This window comes from Argentina silus, assembly GCF_951799395.1.
Source record: "Argentina silus genome assembly, chromosome: 2".
In the NCBI taxonomy this organism is placed as follows: Eukaryota; Metazoa; Chordata; class Actinopteri; order Argentiniformes; family Argentinidae; genus Argentina; species Argentina silus.
Window position 1 is genome coordinate 20,488,420 of NC_139656.1, and position 19,120 is coordinate 20,507,539.

At 42.7% G+C, this 19,120-nt stretch overlaps 2 protein-coding genes across 4 annotated transcripts; one reads left to right on the forward strand and one right to left on the reverse strand.

The window, feature by feature from the left end:
• Window positions 1–312: 312 nt before the first annotated feature.
• Window positions 313–3,714, reverse strand: dpagt1 (dolichyl-phosphate (UDP-N-acetylglucosamine) N-acetylglucosaminephosphotransferase 1 (GlcNAc-1-P transferase)). Of its 2 annotated transcripts, XM_083686916.1 has the most exons (10): window positions 3,503–3,714; window positions 3,228–3,405; window positions 2,767–2,887; window positions 2,393–2,606; window positions 2,058–2,204; window positions 1,869–1,953; window positions 1,584–1,772; window positions 1,377–1,464; window positions 1,087–1,242; window positions 313–976 (listed from the first exon to the last, which is right to left on the reverse strand). In XM_083686916.1, exons 2-10 carry the CDS (start codon window positions 3,380–3,382, stop codon window positions 911–913), a joined length of 1,221 nt encoding a protein of 406 aa, XP_083543042.1. In that variant the 5' UTR covers window positions 3,383–3,405; window positions 3,503–3,714; the 3' UTR covers window positions 313–910. The 2 variants fall into 2 exon arrangements, with proteins under 2 accessions (XP_083543042.1, XP_083543041.1); XM_083686915.1 differs by having other exon boundaries at window positions 3,228–3,714.
• Window positions 3,715–4,403: 689 nt separating this feature from the next.
• On the forward strand, window positions 4,404–18,688 carry c2cd2l (c2cd2 like). Of its 2 annotated transcripts, none has more exons than XM_083689984.1 (15): window positions 4,404–4,673; window positions 5,117–5,534; window positions 13,214–13,309; window positions 13,477–13,596; window positions 13,856–13,966; window positions 14,110–14,223; window positions 14,328–14,424; window positions 14,513–14,645; window positions 14,770–14,834; window positions 15,019–15,140; window positions 15,322–15,493; window positions 15,628–15,744; window positions 15,901–16,034; window positions 16,298–16,520; window positions 16,715–18,688. In XM_083689984.1, exons 2-15 carry the CDS (start codon window positions 5,172–5,174, stop codon window positions 16,960–16,962), a joined length of 2,115 nt encoding a protein of 704 aa, XP_083546110.1. In that variant the 5' UTR covers window positions 4,404–4,673; window positions 5,117–5,171; the 3' UTR covers window positions 16,963–18,688. The 2 variants fall into 2 exon arrangements, with proteins under 2 accessions (XP_083546110.1, XP_083546111.1); XM_083689985.1 differs by having other exon boundaries at window positions 15,901–15,977.
• The last annotated feature ends 432 nt before the right edge of the window (window positions 18,689–19,120 follow it).

Sequence of the window (19,120 nt, forward strand, 5' to 3'; positions counted from 1 at the left end):
AGCCAATCACGTAAGGCGGCTGCTGGAGACCTGGGTGCGACAATGATATTTGTCTTCCAAAACCGACACCGATTAAACTCGGTCCGGACCATGCAAATAAATGTCTCTGACCAACTGCAGCGGTGAACTCAGTGGTTGCGTACTACACTACCTTAGATTTCTAAAATGATTGAGGCAGCTTTGTTGTTATAATGTTTCATGTGATGCTTTGTTTTGAACACTTGTTTAATTTCTGGCTTAGGCATTCCATTACAACAGTAAACATTCTTAAATCCAACACTTGTACTTACATTCCTATACAAAAAGCAGAAGTCCAGTGTCAAAACAAGCTGGCCGTACATTAGTAAGGCTAACAAATATATTTTGGATTGAGACACATTCAGCACGTTCATACAAATACACCTAAAACCAATAATAAAGAAAAGTAACAACTTCATCAAGCCCTTGTAATATCCCCCTATTGCTTTCAACATCCCTCGCTTTAAATCACCTATAGAGAATAACTATAACTCAGTCTCTCTATATGGAACCTGTCCCAAAAAGCAGCCATTCATAGACTTTAGACTGGGATTAGCTTGGACCTCTTTTACACCAAGGTATGATTGCCATTCAGTGCTTAACTGTTCATCCAAAAATAAGGTCAATTTTCCATACTAGACAGATAGATTTTTAATTCTGTCAATTGCATTGACTTGAGGGCACAATTTCTTCACTGTCCCTTTTCTTGACTGGGAGGAGCAAAAGTAATCCTCCACCCTCCACTTGCAGCTGTATTGTAAACAGACCCATTTTCATAAAGCAGAAAAAGAGATGTGAAGCAATAATCAAGGAATCAGTCAACTCGCGGAAAGATCATAAATCAGTGCGGTTGTTCCAACATGGACATCCCTGTAGTGTCTCAGCCTTCTCTCTAGACGTCATAGAATAGGCGCACCAGGTGATAGCGGATTCCAAAGGCCAATACACTCCCCAATACCTAGGACACAGAAAAATGTTAATCATTAGCCAAGTAGTAACCAAGTCCAAATATTTATTTATTTGTTTTCTATGTAAGTCTTATTTTACCAGATGAAACAAACATTGTACCTGTATGAGTAGCATGATGGTTGTGAGGTTTCTCTCGTGTGTGGGCCCTAGTATCTTCAGCACCAGATTGATTAAGGTCATATTGTTGCACTCCACAAACTCACCATCTCCCTCCTGGCCCCTCCGAACCTCTAGCACCCGCAACATCTCTGCCACCTATTGGGCGTACAAAAGCATTGCAGCACAAATATGTTTTGCAAAGTCACAACTTTCCCATTCTCTTGGGTGTTCAGATTAAACATTGGCAAGCTTGAAACTCATATCCTAAAGCACAAGTAAAAATGTTTTACCTTTAGAATGAGATTTCCTAATTTGGAGAGGTCCTTCCTTTTGAATTTAGAGTAGCTCATTCCTAGTTTCCCTGTGTCTGGGTTCAGTCTGTCCATCAGTCAGTATGGAGGATACAATTATGATAAGGATCACTTTGATAATGGGCGGGGGGGTCATAATTCATGCAATGAGATCATGGGATCATTATTTTAAAGAGGAGTTGTTACCTGGGGAGGCGGTGTCTGGGACAGGGTACTACATGGAAAAGCTGTGGCAGCGAGTAGACAAAGTTGACCACCTGAGGAATGAAGAAGAGCAGCATTGTTTTGCTGAAGTGCCCCAGGATGCCTACCACAGCAAATGTCATCCCAGCAAAGTAGCAGAATGTGTCTCCAACAAACACGGATGAAGGGTACCTGTGACAAAGAATACATGTTAACAGAATATCAAGGTGTTGCAGCAGTGACCGCATAATGCATTGTAACATCACCCTTGAACAGTCTCAAACTCACCAATTGTGGTAGAAAAGTGCTAAAGTTGTGAAGAAGAATGGGATCATAAAGTACAAGGAGAAAACATGGTCATCCCTGAAGTCCCCTGTAACAATCAGTGGAGAGTGAAATGAGATGGTAGTACTTTCACAATCACCTTTTTATGCATCTGAATAACGGATATTGGTGAGAAAGTAAATTACCACTTACCACTCAGCTCAAGCAGGTTGAAGATGATGATTGAGCCAGAAATGAAGAGGGCCTGTCCTGACTCAATGCCATTAATGCCCGCCAGGATATTGATTGCATTAGTACAGAACACTGCCAGCATGCCCATGTAGACATAGTAGAGTATTCCTACAGAGAAACAGACAATACCTTGTCAGCAAGCAATGTATAACAAGGATAAGAAATATGTGAAACTGTACTGGAACAGCAACAACAACTTCAATAGCACTAAATCCTATATCGAAATAGAGCAACATTATGGATCCTCCCAGGGCAGCTCTTTTGTGGACAAACAATAAGACCATGATGACACCCACCCAGATCTAAGTTCATTCCCAGGAGGATTCTGAAGGGCTTGGGCACCACAATGACAGTGTTGCCAAAGTTGGTGAAGTAGACCATGAGCAGTGGTAAGGAGGCCATCGTGGGGAGCAGCAGCTTGTGTCTCCAGCGCAGGTTCAGCACGTCATCAGCGAAGCCCAGGAAGATCATACAGCAGATAGCTAGCAGGGCACCAATTAGCTGGACAAACTGTTCAGAGAGTGGAGAGAGGAGTGGAGAGAAATCAGAGCAATGTCAGTCACATGACATGGTGTTGGTCACACTGATCCTGAAAGACTGATAAGATCAAGGATACTGTGTCTGGAATTGTACCAGGGAGAATGATAAGAAACTATCCAGGTGCACACACCTCATTGTGTGGGAAGCCCTTGCACTGTTCTCCAACAAAGCAGCTGAGGAAAGGCACGGGTATGAAGCAGAAGAGGATAATGAGGAACACTGTGCCGCTGATTACACCCTGAGACTCTGGACTGCCAAGGTGAGGGGATGGCCAGAGAGAAAGGACAATGCATTAGGACAATAGCAAGAAAACAAGCCAATACACCTGTTAGTTTTCTCTACACAATACTATACTTGTCATTGAAAGTAAGTCCGTCTATGAGGGCTATTACGCAACAATGTGATGTTTGAGTTAAATACAACCAATAATCACATGGGTTTGGACTGCATAGCTTATGGTTGACTGTAAGAGGTGGCTGTGACTATGGATAGACTCTCAGAGCTCTATTGTATTGCATGCAATTGACAACATTTTTCTCCAAGTTGAACATTAATATACTGGGCAACTAATAGCAAATAAGATCAACTCACACTTCCTTTTTAGAGATTTTGTTCAGGTCCATCCCATACAATCTGGCTGAGATGAAATGGTCTTTGAAGGCTGGAATGAGTTTTAATGTGGCCATGCACCCAAGTGCAGACATGCAACAGTTGATTGCAAGGGGTACGACAGGAATCGGCGACATATTTTCTGGATATGAAGACCTGCCTTTGAGATAGATTAGGATAACTATATCAGATGTCTGTAGCTGCAACTAATAATCAATGGTAGCTAGGTAGCTATATGGCTAGTCAGGCGAACTGACCTGCTATTTCGCTAGATATGCATTGACGTCTTATTAGATAACGCTCGCTTTCGCAGCACAGGAAAGCGTGTCAGATCATTATCCAAAAAGCGGACATTGCTAATTAGAACAAGAATATTGTATGAAAGAAAAGTAAAGTTGTAGCTAACTCATAACGATAATCCGTGTTAAACCATAAACAATATGTCAGACATGTCAGCTTTCGTCCTTGTTCCCAGTCGAGCCGTATGCATGGGACAATCCAAATTCCACGTCTACTTCCGTTTATGTGAACAGGGTTGCGTTAAAGAGCACGCAACCTTCTGAATGTTTTAGAAATATATGAATGTGCTTCATCCAGAGATAGACTTTAGGTCTATTTATAGAGTATATACATATGCGTTAAACGCTGTGCATAACAATAGCCTAAAGTGGCTTTCTCCCCTTGTCTCCTTTCTCTCATCACCAAGTGAATAAACGGACAGAGGCACATCACAATCTGAATCCATTGTTGTTTTCACCTATCCCTGCGTGTTCAGATCAGTGCTGATTGATAGAAAGGAGACCGGCAAAGGAAGCCGCTGTAGGTAGCCAATAAGAAGATACAAAATGTGAAAATGTGAGCGCAAACAGTAAAACAGGGATATGAAAAAAGTGGATATTAATTTTGCAGTAACCCTGCATAATGATCCTTAACCTGTAAAGGTAATATTTAGGTGGGAGTTCCCCAATTCTGACCACTTCGGCAAGTCATTGACGTTAAACGCGCGCCTATGGATGAAATGTGCGTAATGTTGCATGGCCCTTTAAATGTAGGTTTCGCGCACACGCTGTTTGTGCTACAATTTGACAGTTCCTCGGTTCCTGCGCAATACCATTGCCGACTTTGTACTGGATCAGAGGTGGGAGGGGGTAGGCTATAATCGCAATTATGGGAGCACTGTATTGGATAATAATCCGTTTAGAGTGAGAGGTAAAAGCAAACTATTAAATTGATAATTGCACACTGACCAAATAACTGCACATCGATCCACCGAAGATGACTCGCGAAGTCGCGTTACAGCATATTCGGAATATTGACACAATGTAACCGTAGCTGCTGGCCATCGACATGTAGCCCGCTACTTGTTACCTTCCTTGCTGTCAATGCTCCACTGATGGTTGCACATCGGACCGTTCCAGAATAAAAACGGTAATTGTTTATTTTGCTGTGTTAAGCTTTGCGTCATCGAGAACAACAACATAGCCACGTCTTGTTCATGCATGGTTTATGTTTGTATGCATGTCTGCACAATATTAAATTGGCAACATTTTGATAGCCTATAGCCTACTGACGACGCAACTACTGTGTATACTCGGCTGTGAACGCACATGCAGCGTTTTTATGTGACCTACGTAGCCAAAAGCGCACATATATTCACTGCTGTCTTCTTGGGCATTCCTAATGTACTGTAAGTGGTAAGATGGCAACCCCCCATTGGCTATTGAAATATGTTTTGGCAACTTGTGATCCTCTCTCATTTGTGTGTCCATCTATATGAGAGACATCTTGCTTTCTACCATCCAATATTCCTCTCAAAAATGTTTTTTAAATCTTATCAAAGACTGAATTTCTCTGGCCCTCTCCACATGCAGAGTAGTCCCAGACGTGATCTTCATACTCCAATGATATGAGAAGCCAGAGAAGTGCATGATGATGCTCCAGGACATAAGCTGGCTGTGTCTGGTGGGGCTCTTCCTGGCCTCCCTGCTGATCGTGTTGGCCTGGCTGGTCCAGTACTCTCTGGCTGTACTACGTCTCAAGAGCCCCAAGTCAGCAACCCAGAACAGGGGGGACACATTCTGGCAGCTCCCCTTCACTCTGTCCCATCAGACACAGGCCGGAGGTGTGTGGGGGTCCCTGCTCAAGCTCAGGTTTGGCCGGGATGGGGGGACAGCCTCGGAGGCTGGGGTCAAGGGCCTACTCACCTCACTGTTCAACTTCAAGTCTTTCCGGGAACACTGGCAGAGAGCTTGGGTCCGAGCACTCAATGAGCAAGCTTGCAGGAATGGGGTAAGTTGTTGTGACATTTGTTGGCTGTTATTGCTAAACTCTAGGCTATTGTTCTGCAGTACAATAGTGTAAGCTTGATGACTTCATCAAAAAAAATGTTTGTGGTTTACAGATCTGTGCATTTAAGCTCACTGACTTATCTCTTATTGAGAATATGTACAGCCAATACAAAGTTATCTGCACACACTTGCTTTTTACAGTTACTGTTGAACATCGCAGTAGCAGTTTACATTTAAGATACAGGGACTTCTATCGGTAACCACAAGTAATTTATCCATTTGTGTGTGTATTCCTACGTTTTGTGTCCATATTTGCTGGCAGTATGTGTAGGCACACAGGCAGGGCTACTCATCATTGGAGGTGTGGGAGTTGGAGTGTCACGATAAGCAGGACTGAAGCAGGTTCTTGTGTAACTGCACTGAATCAATACACACATGAAAGGGGAGACTATCCTACCCAACCCAGCCAAGTATGAACATCCATGCCTTATATTTGTCCCCTGTTTACCCCTGTGGTAACACATAACTTAGTGTTAGTTAGTTGAGTTATAAATCAAGGAAAGTGAAGAGAAGGCAACACTAGTCTTTGAAGAATGCCTTCATATGCCCTCCACATTTATAATTGAATGCTCAAGATGCAGCATCCATTTGGGAGCTTCTCTTTTTTACTGAGTAATGCACAACAATTGTATGTAGGATTTTCATGCATAAGCCCTTGGCTGTGTGATTTCACGTCAGTAGACTCTGTCTATCCCTGACTGTTGTTAGTCCTGTGTTTGAGGCAGACAGCAGTCTCTAAAGGTCCTTTTCCCTTATTTAAACACTTCCTTTGATGTGGGTGTATCAAAGACGCTGCTTAGACTGCCCCATGGGCAATGAAATCCTCTACCACCCCCCCCACTGCTACTCCCCAGAGTGAAAGAGGACACTTCCAAGAGCTCCGGCACCCTGCTCCCATTATGACCTACAAGGCTTATCAACCCATTGTTGGAACAAACAGCAGAATATCCCTCTTTAGTCCAATCTAGGAGGTTGCTTGATTAGGCTGATGATCACTCCACAGCAAACAATAGTACCCTGGAGCAAGAATGATAGTGTATATACTTTAGGAAAAATATTGAGGCATGGTTCAGCTTTACATTCTTGCAGAATGTGTCACTTCATAACTTCCACACTACCTTTAACATATTACTGTAGCACAATTTGATTAAAAGGGTCGGATCCTGTTTTATTGTGATTCCAATTTAAAAAGCATGTATTGAAGTACTTAAAAATGCTTGCACACCATTTCCATTCTGTCTCTTGCCAGTTCAGTAACCCAGATATAGCCCACGTTGTCAGGGATTTCAGAACACAGCAACATTTCTTAATTCTAAATTCCACAGTCAGTAAGTACGTCAGGAGCAGATGAAACAGAAAGAAGCTGTTTACCCATGTGGTGTTTAATTTGTGAGCTGTGGCCAAAAGCCAAGGCTAGTAGAGCTACCTAATGTCCCTCATTGCTAAATATCTGCAACTCATTACAACACCTGGTCTCACGACTTGAAGTTGTCTTTATTCCATTCACAGTAATAGGCAGTTATTAAGTCTCATTTGTTGTGGAAGGTATGCATTGTGTCACTCACTCACCCCTGATTTAATAACACTTTCACGCCCCGCCCCTCTAACATCCTCCAAGGCCCAACAAGAATGTAACTTTTCACCTATAACCTATTGGAAGGCAACACCACTCCACCATAAACTTCCTTTCCACACTCTGCTATTGTTTAGCATGAGCATGTGGTCACATGGTTTTGTGTCAGATGTCTCTGGTTCTCTTGTTCCTTCTCTCACCCCTCATACTCAAATACACCTGACCTGAAAAACCTGCCGGTGGGGTTGCACATTGCTGTGGTATGACGAGTTTTAGGTAGCCAGTGCTGGGCCACATCACACTCTTGTTCCTCACACAAGCACCTGCCACCTGCCAGACATGTTGCCGTGGCCACTCGAAAATGGACACCTCGGCAACAACCCAAACCATGGTGTCTGCGACTCACGTTCAGCACTGACCTACGTATCATCATGATTATGTTTCTGCATTGGGCAAAATATGAGCTCAGCTGGAGGAAAAGAGGACCTAGAAGAAAAGGCATCAGTGTCATTACTCAGGGATTGAGAAACATGAATCCATTATTACATTAACCCAAAGTGCTGCCCTGGCATCATGCATGGATGTAGTAATGAGCTGATATACCATACATGGCATACAATACTTCCCTAATGATATAAGAGCAGCTTCAAGATGCAACTATTCATACATTATACTGTATCATTATGATCATATCCTTCAGATAAACAGGAGATGTTATTGTTCACTATATCCCCCAATGAAAATAGTGACATACTCACATGAACACACTACCAGGGAATTACTTTATTTGTGTTTACTGTAAAAGTACTACTCTGCCAGTGTCAGTGTCAGGTGTGGAGGGTGGGGAGTGGAGCCAGAGACTACTCCCCACTACTCGTCTCTGGCTCCACTCCCCACCCTCCCCACCTGACACTCTACTGGGTAATGTCTGGCCCTGTGTGCAAACAAATCCTGGTCACTACACCCTAGACACATGTAAAGATCTGAAAGGTTTAGATGGGTTTTAGAAAGAAAATTCCATCTAGCTAATAAAAGAGCAAGGTGGAGCTGTCACCTTCTTGTTTATATAATCCTTTCAGTTATACACACGTCTAAGGTGTAGGGGCTAGGATGTGTCTCCTCTATGGCCTTGTCCTGACATTTGTGTATCTCTGCATGGTGCTAGGTTGTGTCAGGCTGCCATAGTAAACCATGTCCCAGACACACAACCACTGTGAGGCTATGAGGACTGACAGCACAGAAGTGAGGAGGTCAGAGACAGGAGTGTGCGTGCGTGCGTGCGTGAGACACCCGACGCCTGACACCCAAGAGTCTGATACAGTGTGACGGGTGTGAGGGACCGTGTCCTCCTCACCCACCCACTCTCCTAAAGTTGAAGATGTATGAACAGAAAATTGGAATGCCTGTTAATCAGGCCTGCAAACACCGTACCACAGTACCACTTTAATCAGGTTACTGATGTGCTGGTGGTGAGGGACGGACAGGGGATCTGATGTGTTTATGCCTATGTGAATGGGAAAAAGACTGCTACTGTGTACAGAGAGAATAATGTTGTCATATAGACTTAAGATGTACTGCTAAATTGTGACCTGCTAAACCCCTGATCATTTATATTAATTACGGTATCAATCACTACTTTGAAACATCACAGGGATGTGCCACCCAGGGAGAGTGTGAGAACTTGATGTTGGAACATGTGTTACAGATGTGTTCTCCCACCATGTCTGTGTCCAGTCCACCTCCAGTTCAATAATGATGTAGGGTCGCTAAGAAGATTTCCCCTTTCTTTTTCTCTCTGTAATCCAAGGATTTGGCATTAGGCCTCAGCACAGTTGGTTGTGTGTGACCATGTCAACAGAAGGACGTCCTCTGAGAGCACATACACATATGTGTAAGTACACATACATAGGCATAGACACACACACAATTGGATAATGTAGATCTGTTCACTCTTACAGTACACCACCTCTATTGATTAACACAGACATATACAGACGCCTCTGGCTAATGTGTAAACCTACATTGTTATACAGGCAGTAATTGTGGGAGGAGCAGGATTGAGCATTGTTGTACATCTGGAGGAAAGAAGGCTCCTTGTTGATGGGCTTGCAGATCTGCAATTATAAATTGGCCTTGAGTTAGTCAGCAGACAATGTTTTCTCTCTCCCTACCTCTCTGTGCCTGGGGCTTTGTTGGACAATAGGCTAAATGCTTACTGTTTCTGTTTCACTCGAGTGACAGCTGCCCTCAATCTTATTTCTTAATTTCCCTTACGCAGGATATGTTACTTTTGTGCATTTCTGTACTTCTATACTTTTTACATCCTCCATGATTTCCTGTTGTATACACAAAAAGAACTAGTCTGAATAGACACAATGAGTCATCATGGGTAGGTATCAATTGAAACTTCATTTGCTGACTGCAGGATGCCATGAAGTATTTCTCTGTTGTCTATGCTTTCCTTTTCAGTTGGTACTGTAGGTGCAATTTTTGGAGATCAATGGTTTTCTTGGAAATTAAGCACCGTTTTGTGTGTTGGGAGGGCGACAGGGGCCAACTTGGGTTTGAGTGTAGTAGAGATGGATATTTCTAGTTGCTCTGAACGCCCTTCAGAGTGTATTAGGCACCCAGCCTCAGAGGGTTCAGGATACTGAAAAACATAAAGTGACACCATGACTGTCCTTGGGGTTGGTCTCTCTCCAGAAATACCCCCTGTAGATACAGCTACTATGGTGGATTAGAAGGACACCACAGTAGCTGGGACTCTCTCTGTTTCTCCATGAGAGAGAGAGAGACATACAGGCACTTTTCAACCCTCCTCTACTCTCACCCTGTACTAGTCAAACCACAGAGCATCAGATGCAGTGAAATGATGTTGGGGGGTTGCAGAATATAGTTTAAGTTTAGTTTATATGGCAATAAAAAAACAAGCTCACATAATATTAAAAAACATACATGTGTATTAATAAAATCACAGAAGACAGTCCACAAAGTCAAGGACTTATTCCCATTGTGGTCCTCTCACAAGTTTGCTTGGCAAGATTGACAATGGTTGTATACAGTGTAGCAAGTGAAAGATATATGATCTTCAATCTTACTGTGTGATTGTGAATCTGGATGTGGATGTAGCCTTCAGTGGTATAACAGACATAACAACGGTTATGATTCATCTGCACCTGGTCTTGGCTTTGTGATTAAGCCAATTGATAATTGGATCTGCAATGAAGGTTCAGCGTCCACATTTTGGCAGGAAAACACACAACCTCCTGGATTGCCCACATATATTTGTTGTTTTGTTCTGTCAAATTTAAACTCAAGGGTCATTTATAGATATGCATAATGTAAATGGTCATATTAGCTTATACAGTAAGGCTCCATTTTCTGCATTTACAGAAGTGTGTGAACTTCTGCATTTACAGAAGTTCAGCTTATAGTATTTTCAAATCATAATGCCAAGATTGGCAAATTACTGTGCGCTGAGGTGGGAGGCTTTATTTGAGTTCTGTTTCAATTGAAATGGGACCTTACATTTTGTTGAGGTAGTGACAGACTGTTATATTTTGTCATATTATATATCATAAACTTCATAAATATTCACTTATTTGGCTGTTAAACATATCTATGAGTTTAAATAAATCTTCCATAATTCAATTGTTGTTCTTCTATTTATAGATCATTTGCATCTATGCGACACAAAGATTCAGTATTGCTACTACACTGTTGCGGTCACAACCGCAACCATGATGTCACTACCGAAATGGTGGTTATAATGGCGGAGTAAATTGGTGACCTATGTGATGTTTTCAAAATTCAAGAGGATCAGTAGTTAGAGGAATATGACATTCCATCCATTACTTAGTTAAGGCTTTGTACAGTATGCTGTAACGTACAGAAGAAACAAGGGGGATCAAATCTCTCCATAAGAAAGATCATGTATCAAAATGTTGTAATCCTAATTAAACATTTTTTAAATTACCTCTAACACATACTGAAAAAAATGTGAATCATCTCAAAGATTTTGTCTTTATTTAAGTTTTTGCAATAAAAATGAAATACTTAAAGTATTCTGTTAGCAGGTAAAGATACCTGACACATTGTTGATTAGATATCTGTTGGAAGAGTCAGAACATTTTGGATTATTTTTCGTACCCAACATTCATTGAGCTCCTCATATATTTGGCTATATAACACGTTTTGATTGGTCAGTGAGTGATCAAACCCTCGGCACACCTCTCATTATTAAGGCCAGCCATGCCATAGCACAGATCAATAATTGTTGTTAAAAAAGAGCCTGAGGAATTAAAAGTAAATGACGTTAAGAAGTTTCTACCAAACAATTGCACTGAATTGACCTCTTGGCCAGGGGAAATGTTTGTCAGGCCGGTTGTTGTTTTATGTAAATTAGATGGGCATAGCTCATACTGAAGGCAAATGACCATCGATAGTCATGCAAAATGGTATCAACAGGGTGGTCTAGCCACACCATGCAATCAAAATCGCATTTTGCACTGCACAGTGGAACTACAGGTGACTGAGCACAAACTGTAGTACTCACAGTAGGATAGAAGGTTTAGTCGTGTGACTGCAGTGTTGCTGCGTGATCCATGTACTGTAGGAATGCAGCATCAATTCTGGCCTCTCGCCCCTCAGGTTGGCAATCTCTCTCTCTCCCAACCCATCTCTCCACACATTCACACACACACACACACACACACACACACCATCACCACTTCTGTCTGCTCCCCATCAATTATGTTTGATGGGAATTGGACTTGGATGTTGAGGAACATATGCCCTGTCAATAGAGGATTTTGACCACTCCTGAGCCAGTTAAAGCTACTTATGATACAGAGCTGCTAATCCTTTGGCACAGGCACAGAGCGGGAGAGAACCAGAGAAATTCAACAAGGGTCCCTCAATCATTGCTCTTGCCTGTGGTACCGTTGTCATATTGGCAAAGCATTTGACAAACAAGAACAGCATGACTGCTGGAGCTACCACTGTTTGTCTGACCATTGATTTGATTTGTTGTGTCATTGAGACCAGAGACTGGGGTGGTGTATGCCGTCAACCACACGCACTTAGGGATAGCCCTGCCCACAACACGGATATGAACATGTGAAACCATCATGGCAGGTCATTAAATAAGCCCTTGTTAACAAGTGTGTCAGCCATGCTGCATTTGTAGCTGAGCATATGTTTAATCTTCTTGCCAATTCCTCACAGTGCTTGCCAGCAAAGTGTACCCAACCACATTTCTCCACATTATGCGCTGAAGCCACTGCAGTCCTGCCCTGTCATACTCACATTACACATAATTTGATTTTTGAAGCTTGTATTATTCTTAGTGTTACTGCTCCTTGTAAGTTCTAATTTTTTAGGCATGCTAGCTCATGATGGTGAACACTGACACAAGCATATTATGTATTATCACAGTGAGAGCGCTGCAAGGAAGAGTTAGCATTTTTCACCCACCAGCCACAATATGTGGCAGCTACATACTTGGCATAATAATCTTATGGCACTATATGCATCTTGTTTCTTTCTCTCATAAATCTGGTGGTACAAATATCTGGAAGTTGTTGATTTGGCAGGGAACTGTTATGTATGTCCACCATTTCCTGTTTCTGACCTCTGTAATTGATTGCCTTATGTGTATGTGCTCTTTCTTGCTCCTTGTAATTTTTACACCCATTTGTTAATGTGACCTATATATGAAATAATTAACTGTACTGTATAAATCAGAATTCCCAAAATACGTAGTTGTGTTATTGATATGGGAAAGCCTATCACATTTGCTGCTGGAGAGCTTTTAGAGTGATATTTGACTATAGGAAAGGCTCAGATTTATTTGCATTTCACAGAGTGAAAGGAGAAGTGAAGTCTCATCAGCTAATAGAGGTTTAAGCAACCTGACTGGCAAGGCCAACTCTAACATAATCTGTATCATTGCTGATGGGATTGCTTAAACACTTCCCCCTCTTGTGTTCAATTCTCTAGACGGGACTGATGTAAAATACCTGGTATGTTTGTCTTCTCTTCCTCAGAGCTCAATACAGATAACCTTCGACAACAGTCTCCTGCTCCCTGCCTCTGCCAACATAGATAGTGTGACCTGCACAGACCAATCAGCTCACAGTATGGTGAGTAAGTTACTTTGACACAGCAACCAAACAGTCATGGTTTGTCTTTTGAGCTAAACATGACAACAACTCCATGATCTGCTATGGTCACTAGACAGACCTCTCGTAGTTGCATTCATTTTTTTTCTAGGACATTCTAATCACTGTCTTCTCTCTCCCATCTCCAGGTTTTGCAGTGTAATTGTGCGGTTGACACAGTAACATTTCCAGTGACTGTCACTCAGCAGTCACCTGCAGCCGTTTCCATGAGTACCTACCAGATCACTGTAGAGTCGATGCTGGCCCAGGTATAACACAACACCATTGCCATATTGAATTTGTACATTTGCATGTGTGCCTCTCAAAATAGTGACAACTCTGACCTTTCACGTCAATTGTTTTAGTGTGTGGATACTGATTTTCATGTAATCAACGCTCTTTCCAAAACAAGTATTAGAACCTTAACTATACCATGAAGTTGAGCTGTAGGCCTACTAAATGGAACAGCTACGTCATGTGTTTCAACCACCCTTTTAACGTCCTCACTATCCTCCATTCCTCCCTCAGCTGGTGGTGTGTCTGGAGGAGGTCGAGGAGGAGGGTCTGCTGGTGTCCTGGACCCTCGCCCAGCAGCCTTCACTCTCCCTGACCGTGTCCCCTCGCAGGCTCCAGAGAGAGGTGAGAGACAGGACAGGCATCTCGCAGTGTTACCACCAGCATTCTCAATACCACCTTCTAACCTGTCAATTGTTAACTGATGAATTTGTTGGCTGATTAGTTGATTGTGTGCCTGACCTTGGTGGATGGTGTTTTCTTCTCAGGACAGCGATGCAGAGGTTGACTTGAACATGATTGGGGAGCTGGTGGAGGATACTATCTACAGCACTCAACCAGCCATGATCCTCAACCTCAGGGCCTGTGTATCCAGCCCTGCAGTAAGTAACACTCTCTTCTCCCTGATAGTAGAATATTTGTTCCGATTTCTAGCATGAACACATGAATATGATCTCTAATTAATTTCACCTCTAATTCTTCCCAGTTCCCTAGAGAGCGTCTTCTTGGGGGTTTGAGCTCCCAGAGCGTCCCCCTCCGCAGGCTGCTGCTCCGCCGGCTCAGTGCCACGTGCCTCAGAGGAGGTCAGCTTCCACCATCAGCCACCATCTTATCCCATGAACTGTCCACTGCAGTGCCAGGGTCAGTACTGATTACTGTGTTTTTCTGCAGGCCACTCATCCAGTTCAGGCGAGCTATGCTGTGCCCTAAGTCTGGACCAGCCCTCCACAGAGAGGAGGACCCGCTTCCTGTCTGCTCCCTCCAGGCCTGTCGCCTCACTGGTCTGGAACCAAGACATCACACTGTAAGTTACAGCTTCGACAATGTACTGTAGTTGAACTATTCGATTTCCATCAAGTCAAATCTTATAGATAATGTGCTCTTATTGTATGACATTCACCCCAGGTGTTGTACTGTGTGTTTTGCAGGGACCTGGGCCCAGAAACCAAAGAGCTAAGAGTGAGACTGCTGGAGCGGAGCAGCAAAGGGGAGCGTAAGGCACCTCTGTATACGAGGCAGTTATCTGCTATACCATAGAACCTGTTCCATCCTCTTGATTGGCAATGACACAGCAAAGTCAATCGTCTCTTTTTAAGATTACAGAGATTAAAAAAAGCACTGTGAATTTGTTCTTTGGTAGCTATGTGCTTAGCTCCATGTGTTCCTTTCTCTGGCAGAATTCTTACCTGGCCATGCCTCTTTAGCCTTGGATCTCCCTCGCAGAGCTCCTACTGGACAGCATGTGGTGTCAGTCAGCTCAGGCCATGGGATGGCACCCACTGCTACTGTCTCCTTGGAGGTGAGTCTAATGTGAAGTAGAATTGCAGTTCCATCAAGTGGGAATGTGTAAACTGGTGTCTGTAACAGCACAAATGCTCCTTAAAGTATATTCAAATATGAGTTCTCTCTTTACTCATTTATTGTATATGACTTCACATACACTGGCCATATTATTAGTGATGATTTGTCTCCCCCTACAGCTGCTGTATCTGGAGGCAGGGGATCCCCGAGGCAGCCATAACGCAACACCCCTTCGTACTTCTCTCACTCCAACCAAGAAGGTGGATGTGGATCGCACCATCATGCCAGATGGCACTATCGTCACCACTGTCACTACCATCCAGTCACGACCCAAACACAACCGGAAACTAGGTCTGTGTGAGCATGAATACAGAAGGGATGGGGAGAGCGCTGTTATGATCACACAGACAGTGATACGGATAGTGATTAGGTGAAAACGATGTGATGGTGACTGATCCTTCCTCCCTCTCTCTGTGCTGACTCAGGTGACTCTCCCTCGCAGTCCCCATCCAAAGTCGAAGTGACAGAGAAAGGGCCCACAATCCTCTCTGATGGCCTCCATAGCAGGGCCAGCAGGGCCAGCTCTAGCTCCACTCTAAGCCGTGAGTGCTGTCATGGGACCAATTACCCTACAAGGGCACAATATAAGCATAAGTGGTTCCACGCCACAATATCTAGAGCTGTCTCAATGTAATATGCAGCATCATAACTAGTTTACCAACCAAATCGTGGTTTGTGTTTGTGTGTATTTTGTCCAGTGGACAGTCCTCTTTCTAATGGGCTGGACCCTGTTGCTGAGACGGCGATTCGGCAGCTGACAGAGTCCGCCAGCAAGGTAACAAGGAGGACTCCTACCAAAAGGAGCACTCTCATCATCTCTGGTGTGTCAAAGGTCAGAGCCTAGAAGTGGTATCCAAACACAGAGTTACTCTTTGCAGCTTCGCAGCACTCTATATTCAATACACACTATTGATGTGGCAAGATGACTGTTGTAAAATGATTTACAACAGTACAGAATACATTATTTGACTCATTACATGCATCAGTGTTCATTAAACATGGGAAATCAAACTATTGTGTATTTGTGTGCGTGTGTATTTTTCCCTTGATGCACCTCATACTGTTTATCTTGACTCCTGGCTATGGGTGGTTCAGGTTCCCATCTCGGAAGATGACTCTGCTCTGTCGCTGGGCTACGCTGCGGCCATGGACGCTGCCCTGCAGGGCGGAGCCACCAACCACTATGGTGCAGGGCATCATCAGGACCCAGACGAGACCACCCCCTCTGATGTGTCAGAGCGGCCTTCTGTGGATGATGTGGAGTCAGAGACCGGGTCCACTGGTGCCCTGGAGACCCGCAGCCTCAAGGACCATAAAGGTGCCAGAGCCCCAGGCCTGCTCTAAGCTCATCCTGTTCTAGCTGGAGCCAAAAACAATTTCCAAGCATTCAAAAGATATTGATTAGAGGAAATTAGAGGGTTCAAATTGGTTAATATTTGCATGTTGTTATATGCATGTTGTCCAACTTTCAAACAATCAAATCCAATGATATTACTCCCATTTGTCTTCCAGTGGGCTTCCTCCGCAGCGGGACCAAGCTGCTTTTCCGTAGAAGAAACCGACAGAAGGACCCTAGCTTCAGCCAATCACATGAGGATGTCTCCCATCTTGACAACGACTCTGCCTCTGCCACTGCTGGTGGCCGCAAGAAGTCGGGCAGCTTCTCCCGACGCCTCATCAAACGCTTCTCTTTCCGTTCTTCCAAGTCGAAGGGCAAAGCCAGTGCCACCAACGGAGGGACAAACACAGCGGAAAACTGACTGGCGTGGGTGGGGTAGGAGGAAGGACTGGTTGTAAGAGTGTAAGTCAGACCCCATCCACATGTCCTCTGTGTTTATCATCAGATGGGGAAGCTGACTTTGACATGAATTCAGTTTTTGTAGGCAGTGCACCCCGGGTGGGTGGTCACATATATGTCTTCAATGCTTTGGCCTACCTCTTTGAGGACTCTCCCTCTGGACAAGAAGCACTGCACCAGAATGGAGGGAATTAGTCCTGAATCACAAATTTTGGAAAGAAAATGGTTTGCTCATTAAAACTTTTTATTTTAAGAAATAGCCCCTGCTGCTTGATGGATTCAGAGATGGAAGAAACTTGAATGGAATTAAATGCTGTAGGCCTAATTGAGCACAAGAGGGCAGTAGAGGGAGAGTGTGGCCTCCCCAAATTAATTGATGATATTTATGATTTTATTGGTTGCACTTTAGAACTTTATCTGATTGTTTACAGCACTTGAAAGCTTTTTCTTGTGTTAATTGTATTGGTATATGTATTGTTTGCACTCACACACAATGATTACCCTGTTCACCCTGAATATTGAGTCATGGTAGGTGCATTATGTAGAGACATGACTGTGTGCTTTCTTTCCTGCTTAGTTGTGTTGATCAAAAAAAAAAAAAAAAAGACTTAGTGGAAGAACAAATATCAACCCTTGTCTTAAGTTGGTGATAATGTTGACTTTAATAGTGGCTTATTCTTTTTATAATATTGTTCCTAATTGTATCCTATACATAAAGCAAAACAGGTATGCCTAGGCCTGTGTTTTTATTTGAGTTTTTAGATCATTAAGCGGAATGTTAGGATAATATTGCCTCTAATTTGTCTCAAATCAAATGATGAAAAAACCTCACTCAACCAGCCTCTTTATTAGTAATACTCTAGGGGTCAGACAGCAATATTGACTGAGGACATGCAATACTTTAAAAGACAGACAGGATGCATATTGCTGTGGGTAGTTTAGTCCTCCTTACTTTCAGGGCAAATAGTTTAGTTAATTAAAACAGTTTCAGAACTTCCTCAGACGGTTTTACAATTTTCCCTGTTGCAATGCAAGATTTTCCCAAGTTGCAGTCCTCCAGGACATATGCTCTACCCTTCACAGATAAACATAATCAAAAGGTAAAGATGTACATACATGAATGTTCTCTTGCACATTATTACTATATGTGCTTTTTAAGAAAAAGAAAAAGTTAATCACTGAGCTGCCACTCAATGTACATTCTGTCGATAAGATACAGTATGTAGTACCTGTGTATTTCGGAAGAGCAAAACACATCACATTACTTTGACTTCCTCTGAGTTTGTATTGTATCCCTACAGTATATTTGATGTTATAAAAAGGGAATGTGATACAGTAGTAGAAAAGGGATAATTGTTGTTCCCTGCCCACCTCTTCTATTCAGAGGAAGGACTTCATAATCATTGCATACTGTTTGCCAAGTACACTCACACAATCTGTATTTTTCGTCATAAAATAGCAGAGGTAAAATTACAGTAGGTTGGTATGACTTCTTAAAAGTTACAGCTTGTTTGGCATTTGAGGCAGTCCTAACTGGGCCTGTCTTCTAAATTTGGTGTAGGCCTTTGGTCTGAATGTCATGGGAAAAACAGCAAAACAATTTTGAATCTTAGAGATCCTTTCATATATCTGGAGCATATGTCATCATTTAAATGTTTAATTTATTTGAAATAAATTATTTTTTTGAAAACTCACATTGTACTTTGTCATAAACTTGAGTTATTTGCATGTGATTGAAGCTGAATCACAAAAGCTGCCAAAAAAATGCTGGAATCACCAAAAGTAATTTTTTCTTCTGAGTGAAATGATGCGAATTTAGAGCATAAGGGTAGGAGCATGATGTGAATTATCTCTCTAGATGTCATGCAGTGTGGATAACTTAAAAGAAAAGTAGAAACATATATAGAGCATTACACGTCATTTAGTGATATAATGAACTGTGTGACAATAATGTACAGATATAGACTACAATGTCATATTCCTGCATCTCTTTTTGCGCCCAAAAACTTGAAATGGGAGGGAAAATACAAACTTGATGGACACAAATATGATCCAGTAACAATAAAGAGAAGAAGACACCCACTCAAACTCGGTACCGCAATAACAACTACTCTGATTGG

Excerpts from the sequence above, each read along its gene's own strand:
- dpagt1 (XM_083686916.1), bottom strand. The coding sequence starts at position 3,382 with ATGTCGCCGATTCCTGTCGTACCCCTTGCAATCAACTGTTGCATGTCT. Across the intron at positions 1,954-2,057 it reads CAACCTGCTTGAGCTGAGTG|GGGACTTCAGGGATGACCAT; the intron begins GTAAGTGGTAAT and ends TGATTGTTACAG. Across the intron at positions 1,465-1,583 it reads CCCAGACACCGCCTCCCCAG|ACTGAACCCAGACACAGGGA; the intron begins GTAACAACTCCT and ends ACTGATGGACAG.
- c2cd2l (XM_083689984.1), top strand. The coding sequence starts at position 5,172 with ATGATGATGCTCCAGGACATAAGCTGGCTGTGTCTGGTGGGGCTCTTC. Across the intron at positions 13,310-13,476 it reads ACCAATCAGCTCACAGTATG|GTTTTGCAGTGTAATTGTGC; the intron begins GTGAGTAAGTTA and ends TCCCATCTCCAG. Across the intron at positions 14,835-15,018 it reads GCGGAGCAGCAAAGGGGAGC|AATTCTTACCTGGCCATGCC; the intron begins GTAAGGCACCTC and ends TTTCTCTGGCAG.